The sequence below is a fragment of the Lutjanus erythropterus genome, chromosome 24 (genome assembly GCF_056507025.1).
Source record: "Lutjanus erythropterus isolate fLutEry1 chromosome 24, fLutEry1.hap2, whole genome shotgun sequence".
Lineage (NCBI taxonomy): Eukaryota > Metazoa > Chordata > Actinopteri > Lutjaniformes > Lutjanidae > Lutjanus > Lutjanus erythropterus.
In genome coordinates this window covers 16,413,303-16,436,010 of record NC_139340.1, presented here as the reverse complement: position 1 = coordinate 16,436,010, position 22,708 = coordinate 16,413,303, and the positions used below count along the sequence as shown (strand labels likewise).

The following is a 22,708-nucleotide window of genomic DNA, read 5'->3' as shown; positions in this document are numbered from 1 at the left end:
ACTGCATTTCATCCATACGTTGATGCTACAGGTGCCAGCTGCACCACCACCACCCTAATGAGTTATGCTTGATTTTCTACTTGTGTCTATAAGTAGAAAATCAAGCATAACTCATTATTTATAAAACCTTATGTATACGTGGACAGGGTTGGCAGGGTTACTTGCCAAATGTATTACAATACAGGTGCTAATTACCTGATAAAGAATTTACATATTCCAAGTCTCACGATATTACTTTATTAGATAAAAAGTCAAAATTATTAGATAAAACATTAAAACTTTCAGAAAAAAGTTGAAAAAAACAAAACTTTCAGACAAAAGTTGAAATCATTTAATTGTTAAGTCTAATACAGGCCTGCAACTAATGATTACTGTTTCTATTATTCATTAATCTGTCAATTATTTTCTCAATTAATCGATTAGTCGTTTGTTCTATGAAGTGTCAGAAAATCATGAAAAATGTGTATCAGTGTCCAAGATGACGTCCTCAAATGTCTTGTTTTGTCCACAACTCAAGAATAATTAGTTTACTGTCAGAGAGGAGCAAAGAAACCAGAAAATATTCACATTTAAGAAACTGAAATCAGAGAATTTGGACATTTTTTTCTTTTAAAAAAAATGACCGAACGATCGATGGAGATTAACTTAATAGTGTAATAAATAATAGATTAAGTGTTTTACGTTTGTTGTTAGGTTTATTAGTTTGTCTGGCTGTTCCTTCTTTTGTTGTGTGCAACTGATTGATTGATTGATTGATTTAAAGACAAAAAAACAGGCAAAATTTCCACCCAGTGAAGCATTTTTTCACTCAAGGCCACGATAATGAATTGGCAGCTGTGTGCACTGTGCATGATTTTATATAGTTCTTTATTTTAAGTTTTTAATCCTACTAATAATCCCCATTTTCACTACATATAACTGTAATCTGATTATATCTTTTTTTTATCTGTAACTGCAGTCACAGTACTGTTAACAAATTATTTGCATCTGAATTTGACAAACTGTATTTAAAAAAAAAAATGCTTCTGAGATTTAGTAGAGAAATGTTCAGCATAATCACGTTGGTAAAATATTTTCTCGTGAGCTTCTTGAGAGTTGTTAACCTGCATTCCTTTGCAACTGAGAAGCAGTTTGTTCAGTTCAGTTCAGCCAGTTTGGGGAGTTAAAACTTTTTCTTTGTTTCGTACATCAGTATTAAGGGGCGTGAACGAGAAGGATCAACATAAAAAGAGGCAGATTGCCCCAAGAACAGAAACATCCAGAGAGGTTCAGCACCCAGCTTCACCTGCAGATCTTCATCTCCCTGCTGCTCCGCCCGACCTCCACCAGGTAAGACGAACTGCACAATCCTCCTCTCTTTAGCGGAGCTTCTAAAAGTTGCGTAAAACATAATTAAAAACAGAATGCAAGGATGTGCAAATCATTTTCAACCTATACTGACTTGAATACAGTGCAAAAGACAAGATATTTAATGTTCAAACTGATTATTCTTCAGTCCCTTCAGGATTTCACAGGCTGTTTCGGGGATAGCTGCAGCTTAAAATACCTGATTTCACAGCAGCTTTTCTAAGAAATTGATGCATGTTGTAATGTTGTTTTTTTTTTTTTTTTTTTTTGCAGGAGCAAGCAAAACCTGCAAAAAAAAAAACAAACAATCAAAGGCAACTTGTTCCAGGGAAAATAAAAAATAATAGAGAATATAAATAATAAAAGACTGAGGCGGTTCATGTGTGATGTTTGTCCAGGAACCTGCTGTAATTGGTGGATCTCAGGGGACGCTATGATGGTTGGTCAAATTTGTGGAAAAGTGATTGGACGAAATCGCAATTTCATGCAGAATTAATTCAAATTTGTTGAATTTGCGTGAATTGTTACAATTGCAACAATGGAATTTCCAGGAAAAGGATTTGTAAGTAATTGCATTCTGCTTTTATACAGGGATCCAACCTTTGGAATTGGGGTTTGTAACTGGTTGAACTGCTCTTATGTGAACTGTATCTTTCCCAGCTCTCTGACAGTTTACTGCCGGGGCTCCATCATGGCGAAGGCGATGGCACTGCTCCTCCTGCTGGCAGGTGAGCAGGCACTGAATTTTTTTAAGGAATTGATGATTGGTCTATATTTTCAACATGTATCCGGCTCTACAAGAGATTTCATTTCTTTTCAAATCTATAATGAATGTAATTTTAAGTCAGAGGTGTGAACTGAGAATGACAAAAAAAGAAAGTTGGTCGTCAATGATTGATGTACGATGTCTCTCATTTCTTTTTTCTTCACGCTGTAGTTGCTGCCAGCCAGGTCGACATTTCTCATGGTGAAATTTTAAACATCACCTCGTGTCCCATCGCCTTTTTTGGAAAGACATTTACATTCCTGGACGTAAGTAAAATGAAATCATGTCTGAGACGAGGCTTGTCCTTCCTTCTGCTCTCAGTATCTAACAGTGTGACTGCTGTCTGTCTGATACAGGCTTCAGCAACAGTTAACAAATAGTTTGACATTTTGGTAAATGCGCTCCTTTGTTTTTCTTGCTTGACAGTCAGATGAGGGGTGTGACATCATCTCATGTCTGTACAGTAAATATGAAGCAGCAGCAGCCTGCAGTGGTAGAAGTACTCAGAGTTGGGACGCTGTGTAGAACACAAATAAAAACAAAACTCAGTGATTTTCAATTCCATTTCAGCTACTATTCAGATGATTACAGAACAAAGACACACACACAAAAGGGAACTTTCTATTCAGTCTAGTGACACCTGCTGCAAAACTTTATGACAAACAGATCATGAGTTATGAAAAGGGGTGTGGTTTGGTATAGGCTAACCTTTATGCCAAACTGACCAACCAAATGTCCTGCCAACATACTAACCAATTGACCTAACAACCAACCAACCAATCACCTAACTGCTCAGCCTACTAACCAACCGTTTGACCTATCAACCAACGGACCGACTAACGAACCAACCGACAGACCTACCTGTTCACTGACCCAATGAACTACCAATCAACGGACCGACTGACTGACCAATGAACCTACCAAGGTACTGACTGACTGATCTATTGACCAACCAATCAGCCATCTGACCAATCTACCAACCAATGGATCGACCAACCAACTGACCGATGGAGGAATCAATGAAGCTTTGACTCTCCAGTCAACTTATCGACCAATCTACCAATCAATCACCCTGACCTAATGACCGTTCGACCTACTGACCAATGGGCCAACCAACCAGCTTCTGTTCACAGCTAAACATGACCTACTGGCCAACCGAACAACCCACCAACCGACTGACCTACCTACCATCCGACATAATGAACTTCAGACCAATGGACTGACCAGCCTAACAAGCTACTGAATGACTGATCACGACTAGTCAGCTATCTGACCGACCTACCGACCAACTGAACAACTGACCGATGGACCCATCTATATACCTGCTGGTGACAGCTAAAAATGTTTTGATGTCATTATTGAATTAAAGTGGTTTCATTTCAGAGTAATTCATGCACAGGCCTCTCTGTGTCTTTGCAGTTGTCATTGAAGCTTACCTTTTTTGGCATTAACATCAAGACCAGCCCATCTGATGTCAGTAGAGACTATATTTGGATCAATGATCGAACACCTGCAAACACGATCGTGGGGGCCATATCATCTAACAGCTTGCCTGCCTCATATTTTAATCCACATCTGCCTCACATCAACTCCAGTTCAACGTGCTCTGTTAACATCTCAGTCGGGTATTCCTCTGATCCTTCTGTGGTGAGTCCTCATCCGTTCAGTGCTTTAAGATTGACTGTCCAACTTGTCGTACAAAATGAACATTTCAAGACACTGTGTGGCAAAGAAAAAAAATCAAAGTTTATTTATAATATTGTTTTTCTGTTTTGTTTATGTTTTCAGATTACATTACGTCTCCACAACCTCGGCAACCAAACAGTCATGGAGTTAAAAGTATCAAATTCATATATTCGGCAGACAATTGTAAGTACATGTGTAAGACATACCTTTAAATGCACTTCTTGTTGTGGCTGCACTGTGGGTATTACCAACATCTCCACCAAGCAACAGAAGCACATACTGCAAAGCCACAACAACTGCCAGATGCAACCGGCTGAGATTTGTTCCACCAACATTAACATGACCCCTGCATACGTTGTCCTGAGCTGAAACAAGATGTGAAACTGAAGCAGTTGTTGATCACTTGCAGCCCCTAGTGGCCGGTTAAGAAGAGTGAGAAGTCAGCTATTGATGGTCGTATAAAACAGTCAAAAACTAGAATTCCTGCCTCACAGTTGTTTGTCTCGACTAACCAGTTGAGTTACAATTTACATCCATGTCTGTCCAGACTCATATAATGTTTGTAGGAAAGACTTTGAAGGAAATTAATATGGAACTGACCACTATACTGACATGGAACTTTGAGGGAATTTAATAAAATGTATCAAGTGTGTTTTTTTAGCAAAATGGAAGTTCTCACTATACATGTGTTGATTCCAGTGAGAAATATTCTGTCTTCACTTAGACCTAGACTAACTAACCTTCTGGATAATCTGTTCAGTCCATCTTTGAGTCCAAGTGGTCATTTGCACCAAATTTGAAGAAATTCTCTCAAGGCGTTCTTGAGATATTTTGTTCAATAGAATGGGCTGACCTGAGAACATAATGGGCCTCATTCACATTCACACGTGCGTAGAAATAGTCTTACTGTTCACACCAAAAAAGTTCCCACCCAAAGTCACTGACACGCCCCCTTTTCTCTATATAAGCAAATTTGTTTGCAGAGAAAAGTTTCATACAGTAAGCAGTGAAGTTGTTGTCACTTCACATTCAGACCACATCAAGAAAAAACTTCAGAATAATCAATAAATTAGTTACTCATCAAATAAGAGTCTTTAAATTAATCATAAAGGATAGGTACACTCCCTAAACTCTCTATTAACTTTGTTTTTTGTCTTCCTTTTCTAGACCGTTGAGTTTGATGTCAATGACAATGTTGCTTATGAAAGACATGAATATCCCAAGGCCACAGTACTGTCAGCCATTTTCAGGGACATCAGTGCATGCAGAATCTCAGGTAGGTGAATTTGATGGTTCCCAAAAAGGGACTTGGACTCTTCAGGGATCCTCAAAATGAAATTATGACATTTCAAAATGTCGTATGCTGTATGCTGTTATTCCCTACTGTTAAATTTTGTTGGTGAAAGTTTAATATTAAACTAATCTCATAAACCTCCTATCACCTCCCAGATGAAATTTTTCCACACAATATGTCAATGATTGACCCACAGACCTGCATGGAAAAGAGGTGTGATGCGTCTGCAGCAGTCTTCAGACCTGTCCGCAGTACATGTGGACCCCAGGGAGTTTGCCAGGGCAGAAACATGTAAATGTGTTTGCTTTATATTATTATTAATATTATTAATTTGAATTAAGCCTGAATAAAGTTTGACTGACTGATTGAAATTAAGTGTACCATTCTAGAGTCAAATAATGATGCAATAAAGGAAAATATCTAATTCAAAATCTGAATTTCAAAGCAGGATAACCTTTATAATCAAGTTCCAATAGCCAATTGTGCAACTGAATTTCTTCTTTTCCTTCTCCTCAATCTAATCTGATGAAAATACACTAAAATACAACATTTATGATGCAGTTTATATATATATATTATTATATATATATTCTCAGGCGCTCGCCAAGGTTTGTACTGTTACTGTGAGTTTTACTTCAAAACACTTTTTATTTCCATAGAGCCAAGTTGCAAATAACATAAACCTTCAAAAACATTGAACTATTAATAAACACAAAAAATAATACCTGACAATGTGCAGAATGAGGCTGGAGACATGTTTTAAAATGGTTTAGTAATGTGTTTGAGCCACTAGAGACAGAGATCGTGTAGAAAGCCAAGTTTAGGTAAATTTGTTAACGTTTGAAAATAAATAAACTTTTCCAGTCAAATAAACTTCATATTGATACTTGAGTTGTACTTGAGAAAACATGTTCAAGTAGCTCAAGATATTAAGTTCGAAAATCAACCCTTCAGTCACAAACAGTACAAAACAAAATTTCTTTGATTTCATCATATATGTTTTCTTCAAACAATAAATAGAAGGCTCCCAAGACAGTTTTAACTCTTGCACAATGCATGCTGGGAAGTCTGTGTTTATAGGTTCTGAAGCGTTCCAAAACTATATGCTAGATATTTTAATTTGAATAAACTTGAATAAATAAAATTTGTATATTTATATTACGTCAGTGGGAAAATGATTCCACTAAATTCCTGTACGATTTTCACGTAGTATTGCACATCCATAACATATGAAAGAAACGATCAGAATCAAAGTGTCAGAGGCTGAGATATCCTGACTTTTCTAGAAGTGCCATAGGTCAAGTGATACTCCATTACGAAGAGCTGAGCTTTATGTGTAAAACTGGTGGAGTGTTGTTGATGAGTGCTTTGGATCTTTCTCTCAGAAATAAAAAGATGGAAAACATCTGTCCCTTTCCAGGTGCTTGTATCCCAGTGTGTGCACTGTGACTGGCTCCACCGTCGTCGACTTCCTCGGCAGGAACCACTCCGTCCCTGATCGGTGTGTGTACAGTCTGTTGAAGCCTCAGGAAAGCTCGGATTTCAACCTACTGGCGGGTTTCGGGGACCGACGCCGTAAAGATGTGACATTTTTAGACCACGTGATACTGTGGCTGAAAAAGTCTGGTGTAACCATTTATCTGGGGCAAGGTGGAAGAGTTCGGGTAAGCTGCCAGAATCAATTGTAAAGCAAGTAACAGTTATGGAATTCGGTGATAAATTTGAAGTCAAGACATTTGTGGTGGAAGTGTTTCCCACAGAATGACAGTAGGTTAGATGTCAAGAAGGGAGCACCAGACCTGTGAAAGTTCCTGAACTCTCTTACTATGAAACCACGCTGTTGTAACATGCGCAGAATGTGTCTTGGTGTTGTCTTGCTTAAAATAAGAGGGACATCCATAAAAAAATGGAAAATACTCAGTAAGTTTCTCAGAGCCCAAAGTGAGCCCAAAGCAAGATCTTCAGATTGCTTCAGAAAACCAAAGACTCTTCATTTAGTATCAAACATGACAAAGAAAAGAAACAAATCGGTGAATGTTTGACATGTCGGCTTTCATTTTGTTGTGCAACCCTATAATGACCTTGATGCCTTTTCTGATGTTCCAGCCAACGTCTTTGCGTCTCTGCTGTGCTTGTGATGTAGGTTGATGACCAAATACTAACGCTCAACGCCACAGCTCAGACGCATCACGGTGTGGAGCTCTCTAAGGACAAGACTGGAGTCACTGCCACTTTCAACAGCACAACAGTCTTATTTGATGGCAACACTCTACATGTGAAAGGTACAGAAAACTAATACAATACTAACAAAATATTTATGCCATTATGTTGTTTGAATTTGAGACTGACAGCTGAATTATTGTTGAAAGTTCATTGAGTTGTCTTTAATTGTCTCTGGACATCAAACTAGGACTTTTTGTGGATAGGACAGAGGGCTTGTGTGGCCACCCCTTCAATCCCAACCAGACCACCCTGAGTGCAGAGAAGTCCTCTAATTACAGTGCTGCCGGGTACTACTCAGTCACAACCACATAAATATTACTAATGTTGAATGGGTTTCAAATGTAATATGCTGTTCTGTTTGTTGCCTGCCTAGCTGCGAGATTGAGCACAACGACACCTTTGACAGTACGATCAACTGCAGTCGCGCAACTGAACAGTAAGAACCAACCCATTAAAACAGACACCAAACAAAACACGATATTTTTCAGAAAGCTGGTAATTTACTCTCGTTCTTCCTCTCTGCATTTGTGGAACAGCTGTAATCTCCTGAGGCAGGCGCCCTTCACTGCTTGCCACAACAGCACGGACCCAGAGCACTACATAACCGCCTGCACAAACACTTTGTGCAAATACCCAGAGGTGGATAGTGTCAAGTGCCAGTTTTTGGAGGCTTACGCTGAGTCCTGCAGCCTGTGGAGCAACATCACAGTGGAGGGCTGGAGGTCAAAGGCCAACTGCTGTAAGATTTTCACTTTTTCTTTATATGCATACGACCTGCTTTTCTATCATAAATCCAATCAATTCAATTCCAGTTATCGTGTCTGAGGTGAGGATGTTTGGTAGAATTTCTGGGTACAAGCAAAACATATCACACATAAGTGTGAACTGCCCACAGTCCCACAATCTATCATACTGCTAATTTCCATTCCAGTTGGTTGAAACGTCCTTCAGATACCTGGGCAGGGTCATGATGAGATCTGTCCTTGACTTTTTTAAGTTGAACTTCAAAACTGGACTCAAATGTAATAGATAGACATCACAAAACTTGTTTACATGAACAATAAAAAAAGTGGTTATTTAAATGTTATTTTATGTAATTTTATCCATTAGTCAATATTGAGCGTCAGGTGTCTTTGTGTCTGTCTGTAGCTGCTGTCCCTCAGACATCCTGTCAAGACCAGGACTGCAGTGCTCATGAGTTCTGCGGTGTGGAGCTCGGTGACACCCGCTGCCTCTGTCGGGCCAGTTTTGCCTCCAAGTACAAACCAACAAACGCTTTCGGTACTGTGCAACAACTGCAACATAAAAAGACATTTAAGAGAAATTATTTTCTTTTTTTCTCTGGCTGTTCGGCTTCATCTCCCTGTGATTTAAATTCCTGGATGGACGTAGCTTAGCAGCTGTACTTCTTTCTAGAATAGCTAACAGTAACTTTTAGATTCCATTAGCAAAAACAGAACTGAGCTCAGCAGCCTCCAAATGAACACGACTGGACAGGAATCAAACACGCTGTCTAAGGCTGACAGAGAATTCAGTACTGAGATAGTTTATGGAGTTTCTTGATGGAAAGATAGCTTTACTTCTTGCTAAATTAGCTTGGCTAACGGCTAACTGCTATTAGCCTGTTAAGCCATGGCAGACTCAACTGGGCTTCGTTGGTCTTGGAGGCTGTTTTTTGTCCTGGTCCAGCTATGCTTGCTTGGAGTTCTCCTCAGGATAAATATTCATCTTGAATGCAATAAGCCATTTCCAGGGAACTTTAAGTAAATTGTGCAACCATAAAGTCCATAAAGAGGGAATTGAAGAGGATGTAATTCAAAAACCATCTGCTGATATCTGTAAACCGATTTCAGTCATGCCTTGATTACAGTTCAGTTAAAACTGGACATGTTTTGGCTCCAACACAGCTCAAAATCAAATGTTTTGTTGCATGTTTAGGCGAGCCGACAGTCTGCACTCAGAACTCTGCCACCGTTCATCTGGCTCGTTGTTTGCTGGAGGACAAAGACGTCGACTACACCATCTTACATCTCATGGACCTGAACTGCACAGGTCACATGGACAGGCAGACCAACATGGTGACGTTCAGCTTCAACAGCAGCAACACCTGTGGAACGCAGGTTATGGTGGGTTCTCTCCTGTAGTCTTTAAGCTCAACTGTTTGCAAATATTCAAGCAGCCAAACTAAAAACTGTATCTATGAGGAAGAGGAAACAGAGTTAAATAATCAACATTTTGCTGCTGTCTCATTTTGCGTAAAGTTTCTCAACTATTCAGTAAATTTTAAATTTTCTTGACCCGGCCTGTCTGACCCACTGACTAACGGCAGTGTCCGCAGTTGTAACTGCAGTCTGCGCATCTCTTGCAGACAGTAAAGAGTAAAACTCACCTGGACTGTAAATTTCACAGGTGAATATGGAAATAATTTGATTTTCTTTGCCTGAAAACATCTGTATTTGTGTGACGCTCTAGATGAACGACAGCCAAGTCATCTACAAGAACACCATCACAAACACGAATGGCTCCACGGCAGTCATCACCCGCCGCGACCAAGTAGTGATCGACTTCTCCTGCTACTACGCCAAGCCAGAGGACAAGAGTATGACCTTCAAGATCAGAGACAGGTGTGTGGATGCGGCCGAGGCTTCACCTGCTTGTTAATGTGCTGTCTGAAGCTTGTTCTTAAAGTGTTATGTGTTTGTGCTGTGCAGCTCCGTGATTCTGCAGATTGCATCTGGAGTTTGGAATTACACTCTGATCATGAACACCTACACCGACCCCAACTGCACGAACCTCATCGGTGAGAACACTGAGATCAGTCTGAACCAGAGGATCTGGGTGGAGCTGAAGGCGGAGGAGCTGGACAACAAAACGGTCGCCTTGGTGATCAACTCCTGCTGGGCAACCAATGAGCAGTCGCCTGATGCAAAACTGCAATACGACCTCATCAAGAACAAGTGAGAAAAAACTCAATTCTGTGACGCTGTCATTAGCCGTGAGAGTCAGGCTTCACTGCTAATGTCTGTTTTCCTGTTTCTGAGCAGATGCCCCAAAGACCAGACGGTCAGGATTGTGAAAAACGGACTGGGGAAGTCCAACCTCTTCTCTTTCAACATGTTTGAGTTTTCTGGGAAGAACAGAGAAATGTTCCTGCACTGCAAACTGGAGCTGTGCATCAAACGGGGCAACTCGTGTGCTGCGGTAAGCAGGGCTGGAGCAAATATCAAAGAAAATTATAGCAATTTAAACAACCTCAAGTTTTTACACTTACTTCATCCCATGCAATTCGGTTTCAGAAAAAGAGCATTCAACTAAAATGGCCACCAAGCCAAATTAACCGCCCTCAGACGGTCATCAGTGTCGACACAAACCTAAAATCTCACCTTCCTCTCTGTCTTGCAGAACTGTGGTCAAGGTGCTGGCAGGAAGCGCAGATCTTTTTGGTCCAAACCCGCTGATGAGAACCCGGCCCTCATCACTATGGGCTGGAGTCATTAGATGAAGACAGCTCCCTCTGTGATTAAGTACATGGTACGTAAAAAGCCACTCAGGGTAAAAATCTGATCTCAAGTGTGTCTAAATGATGAGTTTATTCATCAGAATTAAGAATGAGTGCCTCACGTAAACGTTCCAGCATGTTAAGACTGTCCGAGGAAGAAGAATTCTGAATTTAATTAGTTTCTAATTAACTGATTAGTTGTTCTAGTCAGGGGTGCACTGTAAAAAATAAATTTAAGTTGACTGAATTTAAAAAGGCAAGTTGAGGTAAAAATTAATAGAAACTTTTCTGGTCAAATGAACTTGATATTAATAAGTTTAAGATCTTAACTCTTCAGTCATAAACATTTCAAAAAGATTGGATTTCCTTGATTTCCTATAGATTTTAATCAAACCATTTAAAAGAGGCCTCTCAGGAGTTTTAACTCTCACGCGACAGAGAAATTCATGCTGTGATTTGGGATCAGAAACTCCAGTGATTCTGTGGGGAACATGTCTGTAGCGGTGACACCGTCACGGGCTCATTAGACTGATATTTTCTGTGTGTCGCCTAGAAGTCGTAACCAAAGACGGTTGTCTGCGTGTTTTTTCAGGTGATCCCTCACTCTTTTATCATCCCAATAAGGAGCCTGCTGTCTGAAAGGATGTTTAACAGGGTGTTTGAAGTTATCAGTCGCTGCGATGCAACTGAAATAACGCTGATCTTCATTCGATCCACCTGAGAAGGAACACAGCACCGTCTGTGATCATTATTATGGGATTTTTAAGTGGGAAATAATATTTGGTGAAATAATAGTGAAGAAAAATAATCAAAGAAGGATTAGAGGGTTTATTAACTATATGCAGCTTCCTGGTTCGGTGGGTTCTTTTTAAAAATAAATATGTGATGGATTTTTTTAGTGGTGTTTCATTTAAGGTGGAGGGAAAATGACGTAAACTGAAAAATGGTGAAGATTACAACATCAAAGGAAGTATATGTTAAGATGTTATTAATAAAGGGAGCGGATTTCTTTTCTAAGCATCAAAACTTGTTTCCTTTTCTTTTTATTGATTTGTGTGTGTGTGACACAGAGTGTGTGTCCAGGGAGGACGAGACACTGTCAAAGATGTTGGGTTTGTGGTGAAAAATTGAGATTTAAAAAACATTTTATGCAGAAAATCTCATCTGCGGTCCACAAGGGTTGCCAGGTCTGCGGTTTCTCTGGCATGAGTTGCCATGTGTTGAATTTAATGTCGGGGGAAACGTATTCTGCATGCAAATTACTTTAATAATGATGTCATCACACATTCGCCCACATAGCAACACTTTTATCGTTGCTTTTATTTATTTATTGGGTCTTTTTTTGATCTGGTTTTGAAGCATTCATCACAGTTTCCCTCATGAACTCTTTGGGCTTGAGTACAAAACTCTGCAACCGCATTTTGCTGACAGTTCGGATTGGCGGTCTCACCTCCGTCTGAACATCCATGACTGCAGGACGCAGTTCACGGATGAGGTCATTCCTCTTGTTCACGGTGGGGAATTCAGCTGTCGTACTGCTGTGTTCCCGTTTGCAAGCCGCGTAAACGTAGAGAATCTGACAAATCATCATCACGTCATCGCTTCCTGATTGATCAGCAACTTAAAAGATGATCAATAGTGAAAATTTAGAGGGGCATGAAGCCAAATTCCAATGTCAGACAACAACTGACATTCACTAACTTTACATTTAGCTAATGTTAGCTAACATTACTGATTGATAGTGTTAAGCAATACAAACATAAATAAAATATCAATTCAAATTTATTTAGCACTAAAGTTTTCATACAGATTAGATCTAATAAGAATCTAATAAGAAAAAAATGTAGATCAGTTATTTTATTCTATGCTAACATACAGCTAACCGTTTTAGCTTCATGTTATGGCAACTTAGATCATATCCAGTGTGCATTAATGCAATATATAAAACAAAATGTCCACAGCTGCATCAGGAGAAACCACTTTAATTATACTGACATGCATTTTCTTTGGTGTCCCATAGTTGAAAAGTCAGGTGGTAAAATTTTCCAAACATACAAACAACAGAGGAACAAATCTGCATTTTTATCCCAATATTTTCAGTCATTGCAAATAAAGTGAAGACACATTATATGTCAGTGTGGCTGGTAAGAATAATCCTCTCACCACAATGATGCCAGTTTGTAATTATATATTACATTCTTTATAATAAAGTTTATTTTCTACATCATTATCGCCACAATCAGGACACTTGTGCTGCAGTTAACCAAGAATATTATTAATAGTTCTGATAACATTAAAATAACTAAACATAAATGGCATAAACAGAAAATTCTTTCAGTGAAAACACACCATGCAAAGTGAAGTTTATTACTGTCATCAACTTGTAATTAGTTTGAAAATCAATCACCTTTTCTTTTTTTTTAATAAATGATGTAGATTCAACAGACTTGTCCGACTTCCTTTGCCCATAAGTAGTTTATAAAAGGGGGGTGTGTTTAATGGAGGAAGTCAGTCTCTTAAAAACAACAGATTGTGATGTAAGCAGGCAGTTAGATATACAAACATACAGTATATCAATAAAGTTTAGACCAGAGAGGGGCTTACGATTGGGCGAAGGTCGGCAGTTGCATCAGGCCCCGAGCTACCAAGGGTAAAAACTTTATGCTAATTAATTATGTCTGTCTGAAAATCCATACAATATTTCTTGTCCTGCGCCTAAAAAAATATTGACGCAGCAGATTTTAGGAAGAGCATTTCCTTTTCCTGTCAAACTACAGGGAAATAAAGGGAAGTACAGCGTTATCAGGTATGACTGCTGTACTACCAGGTTAACAAAACAGCTTCTGCTTAATTCATCCTCTGCATTCCACCATTAATAAGTTTTTTTTTTCTTTTATGACTTATTCTGTAATGATTGAAGAACAAGGGATGTGAAGGGGCCCGTGCCCTGTTTGTCTTAAGCCCCCAAAAAGAGTAAATCTGCCCCTGGTTTAAACTGTTGTCAGGTCACTTTTGATCATTCCCTTGAGAAAGAAAATCAGGGAAGCTGATCCTGATCAGCTGTGAGCGAAACGATTCGAGAGAGTCTGGCCTTTATTGCTTTCACATGGATTCGTTTTACCTCCATGATGCTTTCTCATCAGACAGGGTTGGGCTGATATATGAGCGGGGATTATATTTTTGCATTTATCAATGAAAGCTCATATCTCAGTCTAACCCCGGTCCACAGTGGAGCCCCTGCCAGACTCTCTGCACGCGGCTCTGCTGCTGGTCTCAGCTGCTCAGCAGGACGATGATGTAGATGAGGAGCAGGCAGATGAGGATGAGGGTGAAGTTGACGAAGAGCTCCTGCAGGTTCCTCTTGGCCTGAGGGTTCACCTCGATCTGAGACGCCCGGCGGATGGCCGACTTGGTCATGTGCTGGACGCGCTCCATGGAGACGGCGGGCTGGTTAGATCTTGATCGCTGGCCGCTGGATGACGAGAGGAGAAAGTTCGGGTCAGGCTGCCGGGCCTGTGTGGAGGAGCTGGACTGAGCTGGTCAGAGCCGGTCTGACGAGGTGGATTCAAACTGCCGCTGGGTGTCTGGAGATCAGGTCAGGTGTTGTAGGCAGCCTGGCCTGATGTGATCCACTCTCTTCTCTGCGCTGGTGGGAAAGCAAGAAAAGGTTGTTAGGGACTTAATTCTGTACTTCAACGTGAGATCAGTGGGAGCACTTCAGCGCCCTCCTGTGGGTGATGACGTCTCCTGGTTGTGACCTCTGTGCATCACAGCGCAGGGTGTGATGATAAGAGAGCTGCTGAGAGGCGCCAGCTGAGCTCTGATGATGTGTTGAGCCAGACTGTAGTAAGAGAGGCAGCAACACAATGACAAGCTGTGTGAACTGAAACACATGATCCTATATAAGACAGCTGTCGGTGGTGACGCACCTTTAAACATGTTTGCTAGTGACAAAAAAAACCCATTTAGGATTAGAATGAAATTGTAAATAAAGAGGAGGATCAGTCAAACAGCAAATAGAGAGATGTGAGAGCAACAGTTGGTAGCGATAATGAACCTCTAATCTGGTTTTTGCTAGTGACAAGAAAACATGTAGCAAGAAGCCTTAATAAAATAAGAAAATTATCCAATATGTTAAAGTATAGTCAAATATATTTTGGCCATTTCGCCCACCTGACCTTGGCTTATTTACAAAATTATGGAATTTTTTACTCCCTAATATCTGAATCGGCATCGGCCGCAAAATCCAGTGTTGGTTGGGCTCTATAACAAAGCATGTGAGCAGAATAATAATAAATGAACTTCACAGTGCAGCTGCAGCCTCTCTGCTAAATCCCTTTTGTCATCTGATCCGTGACTCTCCTCACATCAAAGTCGCTGTGACAAGGTGACCGAGCTTTTGCATATTAGTGGCTCCCGCAAACAGTGAGCATCTTACCACTTGTACGTCAGTTCTGCCAAGTTCTCTGCTATTTTTAACAAGATTCAAAGTCCTGCCTGTACCCCTGCTGGGTGCATTCATTACACTTATAATACAAAAGAGGAGATCAGCGTACAGACAGCTTCAGATTCCTGGAGCCTTGTCACAAGAGACGGTGGTAATCTGTGTGTGAGATATCCTGTACGCAAAGCCAGAGGTTTGTCCCGAGGGTGGCGCTAAAGCAAAGTGTCCATTTCAGATCGTCGTTCGTTCTTTCATTGTACTTCTATGTTAAAACTGGCCTTTTATTTATCCACTTCCATTGGTGTTTGCTGTAATACAGGATAAGGACAGATAACAGATGACATTTTAGTCATTTGATGCCTTCTACAGACATTTCAACACATCTATTTTTATCATTTCACTTTGGTTTCTTGCAGCCTTAATCTTCCTCTGTCACCCATTATCTCTTGACATGTTAACGCCTTTACACACACACACACACACACACACACACACACACACACACACACACACTCATACCTGATGAGATGAGAGCGTCAGTCTGCTGTGAGACCTTTAACTTCTGACCTGACTGAAGTGTGCGTGAAATTTTGGGGGTTTAATTTTTAATCCCTGGCAAACTCTGCAGCCCCTGTGCATGCAGGGTAACGTGCTGTAGTTTAATAGTGCCTCACCTGAAATGACCTCTGTTGGGAAGCTGAATTTTGGATATTCTGAAGATTCAGTGATGTACTGGGAAGAACTGGGAGGAGACTGTTTACGTCGCTGTGGAAAAGCGGAACCTCTGTCTCTATTTTGGAAGCTGTGTGCTTGTTATGCAAGCGCTTACTATGAGTCAAGAAAAGTAGAAAACAGGTCGGTTATAGCTGCACTTCCTACATTACTTTACGCTGTTTACATGGTGTATTATTAGAAGGAAGGTCAGCTCAATTTATGTGAATTATTTAATACCCCCTGCTCCTGGACTTTCAAGTGGACAGACTGAAACCAGACTCAGTTAAAAAAGCTGGTGTTTTATGGTAGGACTTTATTTTTCACAGTAAAAACTTCAGTTGCACCATCACTAAGACTCTTTTCTGATTCGCTTAAATCTAAAGGCACAATCGGCACGCGTCATTTATTCAGTGACATCATCAAAGGTCATGTAAAGCGACGATAAAAGTGTGTTCTGAGCTTATAAGTGCTCAGACCTTCCTGTACTCTGCAGCCTTTTTGTCCTGCCTGTACTTTGACCTTTGACACCTCGGGGTTAAATTGGGATAATCTCGTGTGGGCCTCTCATAACATGTGAGTGACTGGTGCTCCACGTTATCCTCCACGGCGCTGAGTGCTGACTGTCAGTCATTTCACGCTAGAAGACGGCCTGTCGTTCTCTTCTGTGACTGGCGGGCGAGTAATCCTCATTTCCACAAAAGAGAACTGAGTGTGAAAGTAAAATGTCGACAGCACACAAGACCAGACCTCTGTCTGAGGACATTTAGGGGCCTGTAAGTCTGTGGCACTCATCACTTACGTGCCAAATTTTCTTATTATCAACAAGCCATTTCTTTGTCATCACTTGCTCCTTTCCACTCGTCTCCGTCTGGACTCCTCACATCTCACAGGAGCACACGGACACAGCTGTCGCTCTGTCAGAGGCACCGATTGGCTGATCTGTCTTGTGTCATTTACATAAAAGCACGCAACTGGACAAGACACAGCAGCTGGAGGAGTTTAGCGGGCTGGTGAGAGGCTGAGAGCGGCAGCCTTGAATCTGATTTACTTGTTGATGCGTTAAATACTAACCGAGGTCTGAGATCGTACAACCATTGTGCCTGCAGAGGTTAAACCCTCACTGAATGTGGGCTCCAGGAACCCCGAGGTGCCGCTGATTAGGTTTATGTTCTCGTGACACTGTCTTAAAAAGTAGTTGAAGCGTCACAGTTTCCAACTGACTCATCATGAAGTCGTTGGACCGACTGTCAATTAAACTTTTTGTTTCGTTCCATTGTTTTTCTGTCTTTTGGTTCTGATGACAGCCTGCAGTTGGTCCCACATTTGGAGGCATCCCCCCAGAAGAAACCAAACCACGGTTCATTCTGATTCAGACCGGGGTCGCCTCCTGATGGCTCGGCTGTTTAGTTCGGATCATGGTCTGCAGGAGGTTCTCTTACTGTTTTGTCATCTTGTGAATTATTAGAGTTTTAGTCCCAGAGATTGCTGCGTTCTTGTCCCCGTCCTTAACCCAAGCTGTTTGTGTTTTGTGTCTGGATCACAGGCATTTGTGCTTTTATCAGTATCTCAGTTGATTGATTGAATCTCTAATGCATCTCCAGTGGAGTCTCTTATTTGTGTAGACTGAACCGTATGATTAAATACACTGCATGTAAATCGTCATTCAGTAGGTATTTTGGTGTGTTATCAGAATCTTTACATCTTTATCTCTCTTTAATGTTCCAACTTACTGTTTGTGTTGCACTGTGTGACGCAGTAGTAAGCTTGTGAGTGAGTCCAGTTTTATTTTTAAATGTTTACTACTGTTAAAGTACAGTTGACTCCTGTTCTGTTGAAAGAAGCATGTTGTACTTTGATTAACACGGTCAGCTGTTGTTGCCAAGAGATAAATGCCTCCAGTGTGACCGACAGAGTGGAGTTAGATATGAAAGTTACTGACACAATCTTACGAGTAAAGGCTGAAATATTTCCATCACAACAGCTGTGTGTGTGTGCATGTGTGTGTGTGTGTGGCTTTTAGATGGCAGTCATTCCACGGCTGTGAGTTTTATCAGTGTGTGTCAGCACCAGTAGCTGTTGTCACTGACACACACATTCAGCTAACCACCTGGTATTCTTCTTCTTCTGTTACTGCGGACAATGACCAGTTGAGGTGATCCAACCGTGCACTACGGACAGTTTATTTCCTGTCATGCCTCTGCTGTTATGACGTGATCAAAATTAATATACAGCGTTTTGGTAAATAAAAAAGAAGCTGTGGCATCTTTTGCAAATTGCAGAATCTTAGAACTTTGAAACTGAAAAAAAGTCTGACAGTTATGGAGCAGTAAAATGTAGGTTAGACAGATTTGTGGCTTTTCTGATGCTGACCTATTATTTTAAGTGGGACAGGGTCAGTGTCAACACTGTCGGGGGACGGTGCTTTGACACTGACTGACACAAATGATACCAGACACATCTTTTGATCTAACGGCAAAAAGAAAAAAAAGTCCTGGCCACACAAAAACCTTATTTTTTCTTCTTGTTTTCAAGTCAAGAAGTTGCTGGTACAGAAAAAGTCGCTCAACACTGTCTGGTTTTGCTGCAGGCCAAATTTCAGGCAGGACAATAAAGACAGGGGGTTTGACAATTACTCTGCAAAAATCGATGACAAAATAAGCTGCCCGCAAATGTAATGGTCAACAGTTCGTTGGCTACATCGTCATGTGTGTTTTTAACGCTGAACAAGTCCTTTGGAAAAGACTGACATTGCGAGATCATGTGAGAATCCACCTTGCCAGGTTTGTGTCCACACCGAGAGTGGTGCGGCCAATCAGCATCCTAGGAGGGACCACTAGCTGCTGGTCTGCTTTTGACCGGCTTCAGCGAGAGTTTGGTTGAAGTTAGATGTGACAGACAGATGGCTCATCCAGCCACCTGCTGAGAACTTGTTTGAAAGTGCTTGCCCTTTTCCAAACAGTTTCTAAACAAACCATCTGGAAAAGGTCGTTGTCGGGGTTAAAATAAGTACTTTCCATATGTTACTTGATGGACGTCACGTAACTCACGTGACGTATCAGAAGTCTTGTACATTACAAAACTTTCGTAACTTTAAACTTTTTGTACCAGCTGATACCAGAATGAGTGTTTTCAATGCTGGTATTTTGTCAGAACAGCTCTTTTTTTTGTGTGAAACCAGGTCCACGTACCTCTTTTTGGGAAGTTGTCAGGACAGAAAAGTCTCTGCAAAGGCATCAAGATCACCACAGGACTTTAACACACAAATATTTAAACCAGAATGAAACTTAAAGCCAATTCGATCAGTTTTACCATGAATATTTATGGCCATTATGATTTCTGTTCACATAAGCTGCTGTCACCTTAATGAAATCCCTGTTTAGACTGAGCCGATGTGTCTCCCGAGCGCTCTAAAATCAAATCATGTGCTTTGGATGGGAATGGAAGAAGTGCAGATGAGTGTTTATCCCTCTGGGAGGTTCAGTCCAGTTTCCATTCCCCCCCCTACATCCTCCCCCCCGGACGCCCCCCCGGACGCCCCCCCTGCCCCGCTCCCTGCTGTTCAGAGCTCAGTTTTAACTTCATGGGAACAATGAGTTTTTTTATCACAAGCGCCGATTCTTACAGTGCTTCTCTGTATCTTAACACAAAACACAACCTGTTCCTTAACCTCACAGTTAAATCAGTGACGTCTCACTGTGGAACTTCTGCAGTAACTCTATGTGCGCCACAAACTGCACAGCTTGTTGATTTAATGACAAACTTTCCATAAGAAACTGATGCAACTTCCATAAGAAACAGTTTTATGTTCGTTCAGTTCACTAGAAATAATAATATCATGCATTTTAATGAATGTTCAAGCCTCATGTTTAATTCTATGCATTTTTATCTCCTGAGCATCATCTGTTGTCATCATTTTCTGCTCTAAAATGAAATGAGAGTTGAAGGAGAGCCGATTCTGTGGAGGATGCTGCCTCTTACCTTTGAGATGAGAAGAGAGTCGGTTGGAGTTTGAGAGAGAAATGTCAGATATGCAGCTCTCTGCGAGGCTGTAAACACAGTGTGAGAGGGGGGAAGAGAGAGAGGAGAGGAGAGGAGAGGAGAGGAGGGAGGGAGAGGCAGGACATCCCAGAAAAGATTTTCAGAGAGAGCGAGGAGAGCGGGGATGCCAAGGTCGAAGCAGGTCTGGTGAATTATACGCGCTGCCAGCGCCAGGGGCGTAACCGCGGGCGTGCCGGGACGCCACCCAACGAGGCAGCCGGAGCACCCAAAAACTTTTTGTTATGGCCTGTTAACTATCCCCACCAGGCGTAAGCCAGGAGGGGATCATGTAATAGTAGTGATGCCGCGAGGACTCTTACTTCCGTGCGAAATCGATGCCAAATTTTTAAAAACGTGACGGTAAAACGTCATCCAGCCAATTTGGCAAGGTCACGCTCTGGTGGAAAACTCACAGTTTGGTTTGGTTCCACATCCGTCCTGGAAAGGAACGGACCCCAAAACGAGAGTAGTGAGAGTTTATGAGCCTCCAGAGAGCAGTGACTTCTGGGAAAATATGAATTGTGGTGTACGACGAGAGAAATATTTCTGGGTCCTGTTTGAATTACACATCATGCTTGTCAACTTAAAACCTAATTTTACAAGACAAAGTCGCAGCTTGTTGTCTCTCGTCTTCCACGATTTACTTCAGTGTCCCGTATAACTTTATCTTACCTTAAGTTTTTTTATCCACTGGGAAAATTTTCTTGACTTTCTCGACTTGTAAAATTAACTTTTAAATTGACAAGCGTGACTCAGTGGTGGGTGGTAATCGTTTTTATTTAAACGTTTCATTTTTAGTCACCATCTCTCTGACGTTAAAAATTTGTCTCTTTCTTAAAAACTTTTTTAGAATTAAGAAAAAGATATCTTCAAATTCAGACAGTCAGTTCAGTACAACAGTAATGCTGATGCATCATGTGCTCGTCCACTTCTTTAATCTTCGCTGCAGACTAATGGACGAGTCGCCATGTTTGGATTTCTCATCCTTTGTTTAACACGTCCATGAAGAGTGAGCCGGGAACAACCGCGGCAGAGGTAGTCATCTGTTTGGCCTACGGTCAAACATGGTGGCTGGATTACTCTATTGTCTTCATTATCCTGGCAGCATGAGAGACACTTGGCACGAGCGCGGCGCCCACGAACAGCTGACGGCACCTCTAAATATACAGTTTGGCCGTGACCACAGCGGTGAGGAGCCTGAGAATTGATCCTCTGGGATCCTGATATTGTTGAAGCAGCAATGATAAAATAATTTCCCAGAGAGCCTCATTATCTAAATTTGAACTGGTGGGAATTCATCTACAGCCTGTCCCGTCTTATTCTTATGAAATGTAAGAGTAATGGATTACTTGTAGCAGAGTTAAATAATAAGGCTGCTGATTTAAAGAAACATTTACAGGAAAGCATGCGTGTGTGTATTTGGATGTGTGTGAAGTCCTGGACAGCGTCCTCCACTTGGGAGAAATCAAAAGCGACAAGATGTTAAAAAAATAACTCCGGAAAAAGTATAAATACCCCCCTCCCCCCCGCCGTGGCCCAGAAAGCATTGCATCTGCCTTATAAGGAGAATGTGCGTGTAAACAGGCTGTCAGTCACGTACCGGGGCAGTCGGCTTTGTTGTTGGTTCTCCCCACTGCTCTACACGTTTCAGTCTGAGGACACGGATGAGCAGATGTTTCTGTCGCTCTCTTTTCATGACAGCCGTGTTTTTCCAAAGATAAGATGAAACATGGATCCTCCCTCTGGGAAAGCCGGCCTGCTCTGCAGGAGATACAGATGAATTAAAGAAAACAAGACGGGTACACTGGTTCATGTTGTTCCACTGTCTTGGTGACCAATAGGGAACTCAAACTGTCTGCAGGGCACGGGCGAAAAAAAGAAAAAGAGCACCGGCTGCATGCCAAAAAGTTTTCTCCACCTTATAGGCAACTATGTTTTATTATCTGGAAGGAAATTGCATGTCACTTTATCATGTTTTGTCCACTGGAAGGGCCACCTAGAGAGCACTTTATTACGTTTTTTCCTCTTGAACGGCACCCTAGAAAGCCCTCCACTGGAGGCGCATCTCAGAGGTCACGTCTGCACATTTAGTCCACTGCAGTGGCGCCTTATAGGGCACGTTTATCTACCACAGAAGCATCCAAAGGGGCAGTTTTGCTGCATTTGGCACAAGCCACCAAGCATCATAGCACATGTAAGCTGCTGTGTACTGTGTTGTGAAATACACTTAATGAAAAATGAAGCTGTGTTGCAGAAAAACTGCAGCTTTATCATTAGTGAGGATGATCCTGTGACATTTGCACCGACCCCAGGGGCATCTGTAACTATTTAGTTGTTACTTAGGTATGTTGTAACTTAGCACCGTGGTACAGTCTCGTTTATTTCAGTAGTGCATAACTCACAACTTAATAATTTATTTAATACTGAGGTTTTAAGTTGCACGCAGCTGCTGCAACTGGCTGCTGTTCTGTGGAGTCTTTCTCTCAAGAAGGGAGAAATATATATGTACAGTATATCTCACAGATCCTGTTTTATAATCACCTCCTTTTTCTCTATCTTCACAAACACTCTGCCTTTATTTCCAGCTGAAAAAATGTTCCACAAGAAAATAGTTTTCTCTCTTTTTCTTTTTTTTTTCTTTTTTTTTTTTTGTCAGAGCAGTTCAGCTCTGCAGCCTTACATGGTGAAATGCCAGAC

At 41.2% G+C, this 22,708-nt stretch overlaps 3 protein-coding genes across 4 annotated transcripts in view; 2 read left to right on the top strand and 1 right to left on the bottom strand.

The window, feature by feature from the left end:
• LOC146304879 (protein FAM184A-like) overlaps positions 1–1,329 on the top strand; it is a 55,114-nt gene extending 53,785 nt beyond the window's left edge. The window contains exon 25 of the mRNA XM_084713302.1: positions 1,193–1,329. The gene's annotated coding sequence lies outside the window, so the exon portion shown is untranslated. The remainder of the gene's footprint in view (positions 1–1,192) is intronic.
• On the top strand, positions 1,241–11,841 carry LOC146304878 (alpha-tectorin-like). The gene is made up of 18 exons (XM_084713246.1): positions 1,241–1,329; positions 2,008–2,075; positions 2,285–2,379; positions 3,533–3,760; positions 3,902–4,163; positions 5,249–5,384; positions 6,514–6,757; positions 7,237–7,375; positions 7,504–7,603; positions 7,690–7,752; positions 7,853–8,055; positions 8,466–8,597; positions 9,255–9,442; positions 9,789–9,940; positions 10,028–10,273; positions 10,361–10,517; positions 10,719–10,847; positions 11,408–11,841. Exons 2-17 carry the CDS (start codon positions 2,039–2,041, stop codon positions 10,812–10,814), a joined length of 2,478 nt encoding a protein of 825 aa, XP_084569372.1. The 5' UTR covers positions 1,241–1,329; positions 2,008–2,038; the 3' UTR covers positions 10,815–10,847; positions 11,408–11,841.
• A 940-nt stretch (positions 11,842–12,781) lies between these two features.
• On the bottom strand, positions 12,782–20,126 carry pln2 (phospholamban 2). Of its 2 annotated transcripts, none has more exons than XM_084713332.1 (2): positions 19,952–20,126; positions 12,782–14,461 (listed from the first exon to the last, which is right to left on the bottom strand). In XM_084713332.1, the coding sequence occupies exon 2, from the start codon at positions 14,248–14,250 to the stop codon at positions 14,089–14,091; it is 162 nt and encodes a 53-aa protein (XP_084569458.1). In that variant the 5' UTR covers positions 14,251–14,461; positions 19,952–20,126; the 3' UTR covers positions 12,782–14,088. The 2 variants fall into 2 exon arrangements, with proteins under 2 accessions (XP_084569458.1, XP_084569459.1); XM_084713333.1 differs by having other exon boundaries at positions 12,782–14,456.
• Between the last annotated feature and the right edge of the window lie 2,582 nt (positions 20,127–22,708).

Coding starts and splice junctions, on each gene's coding strand:
- pln2 (XM_084713332.1), bottom strand. CDS start 14,250: ATGGAGCGCGTCCAGCACATGACCAAGTCGGCCATCCGCCGGGCGTCT.
- LOC146304878 (XM_084713246.1), top strand. CDS start 2,039: ATGGCGAAGGCGATGGCACTGCTCCTCCTGCTGGCAG. Junction 4,164..5,248: donor CCCTGCATACGTTGTCCTGA/GCTGAAACAAGA, acceptor ATCACCTCCCAG/ATGAAATTTTTCCACACAAT. Junction 7,604..7,689: donor TCTAATTACAGTGCTGCCGG/GTACTACTCAGT, acceptor TTGCCTGCCTAG/CTGCGAGATTGAGCACAACG.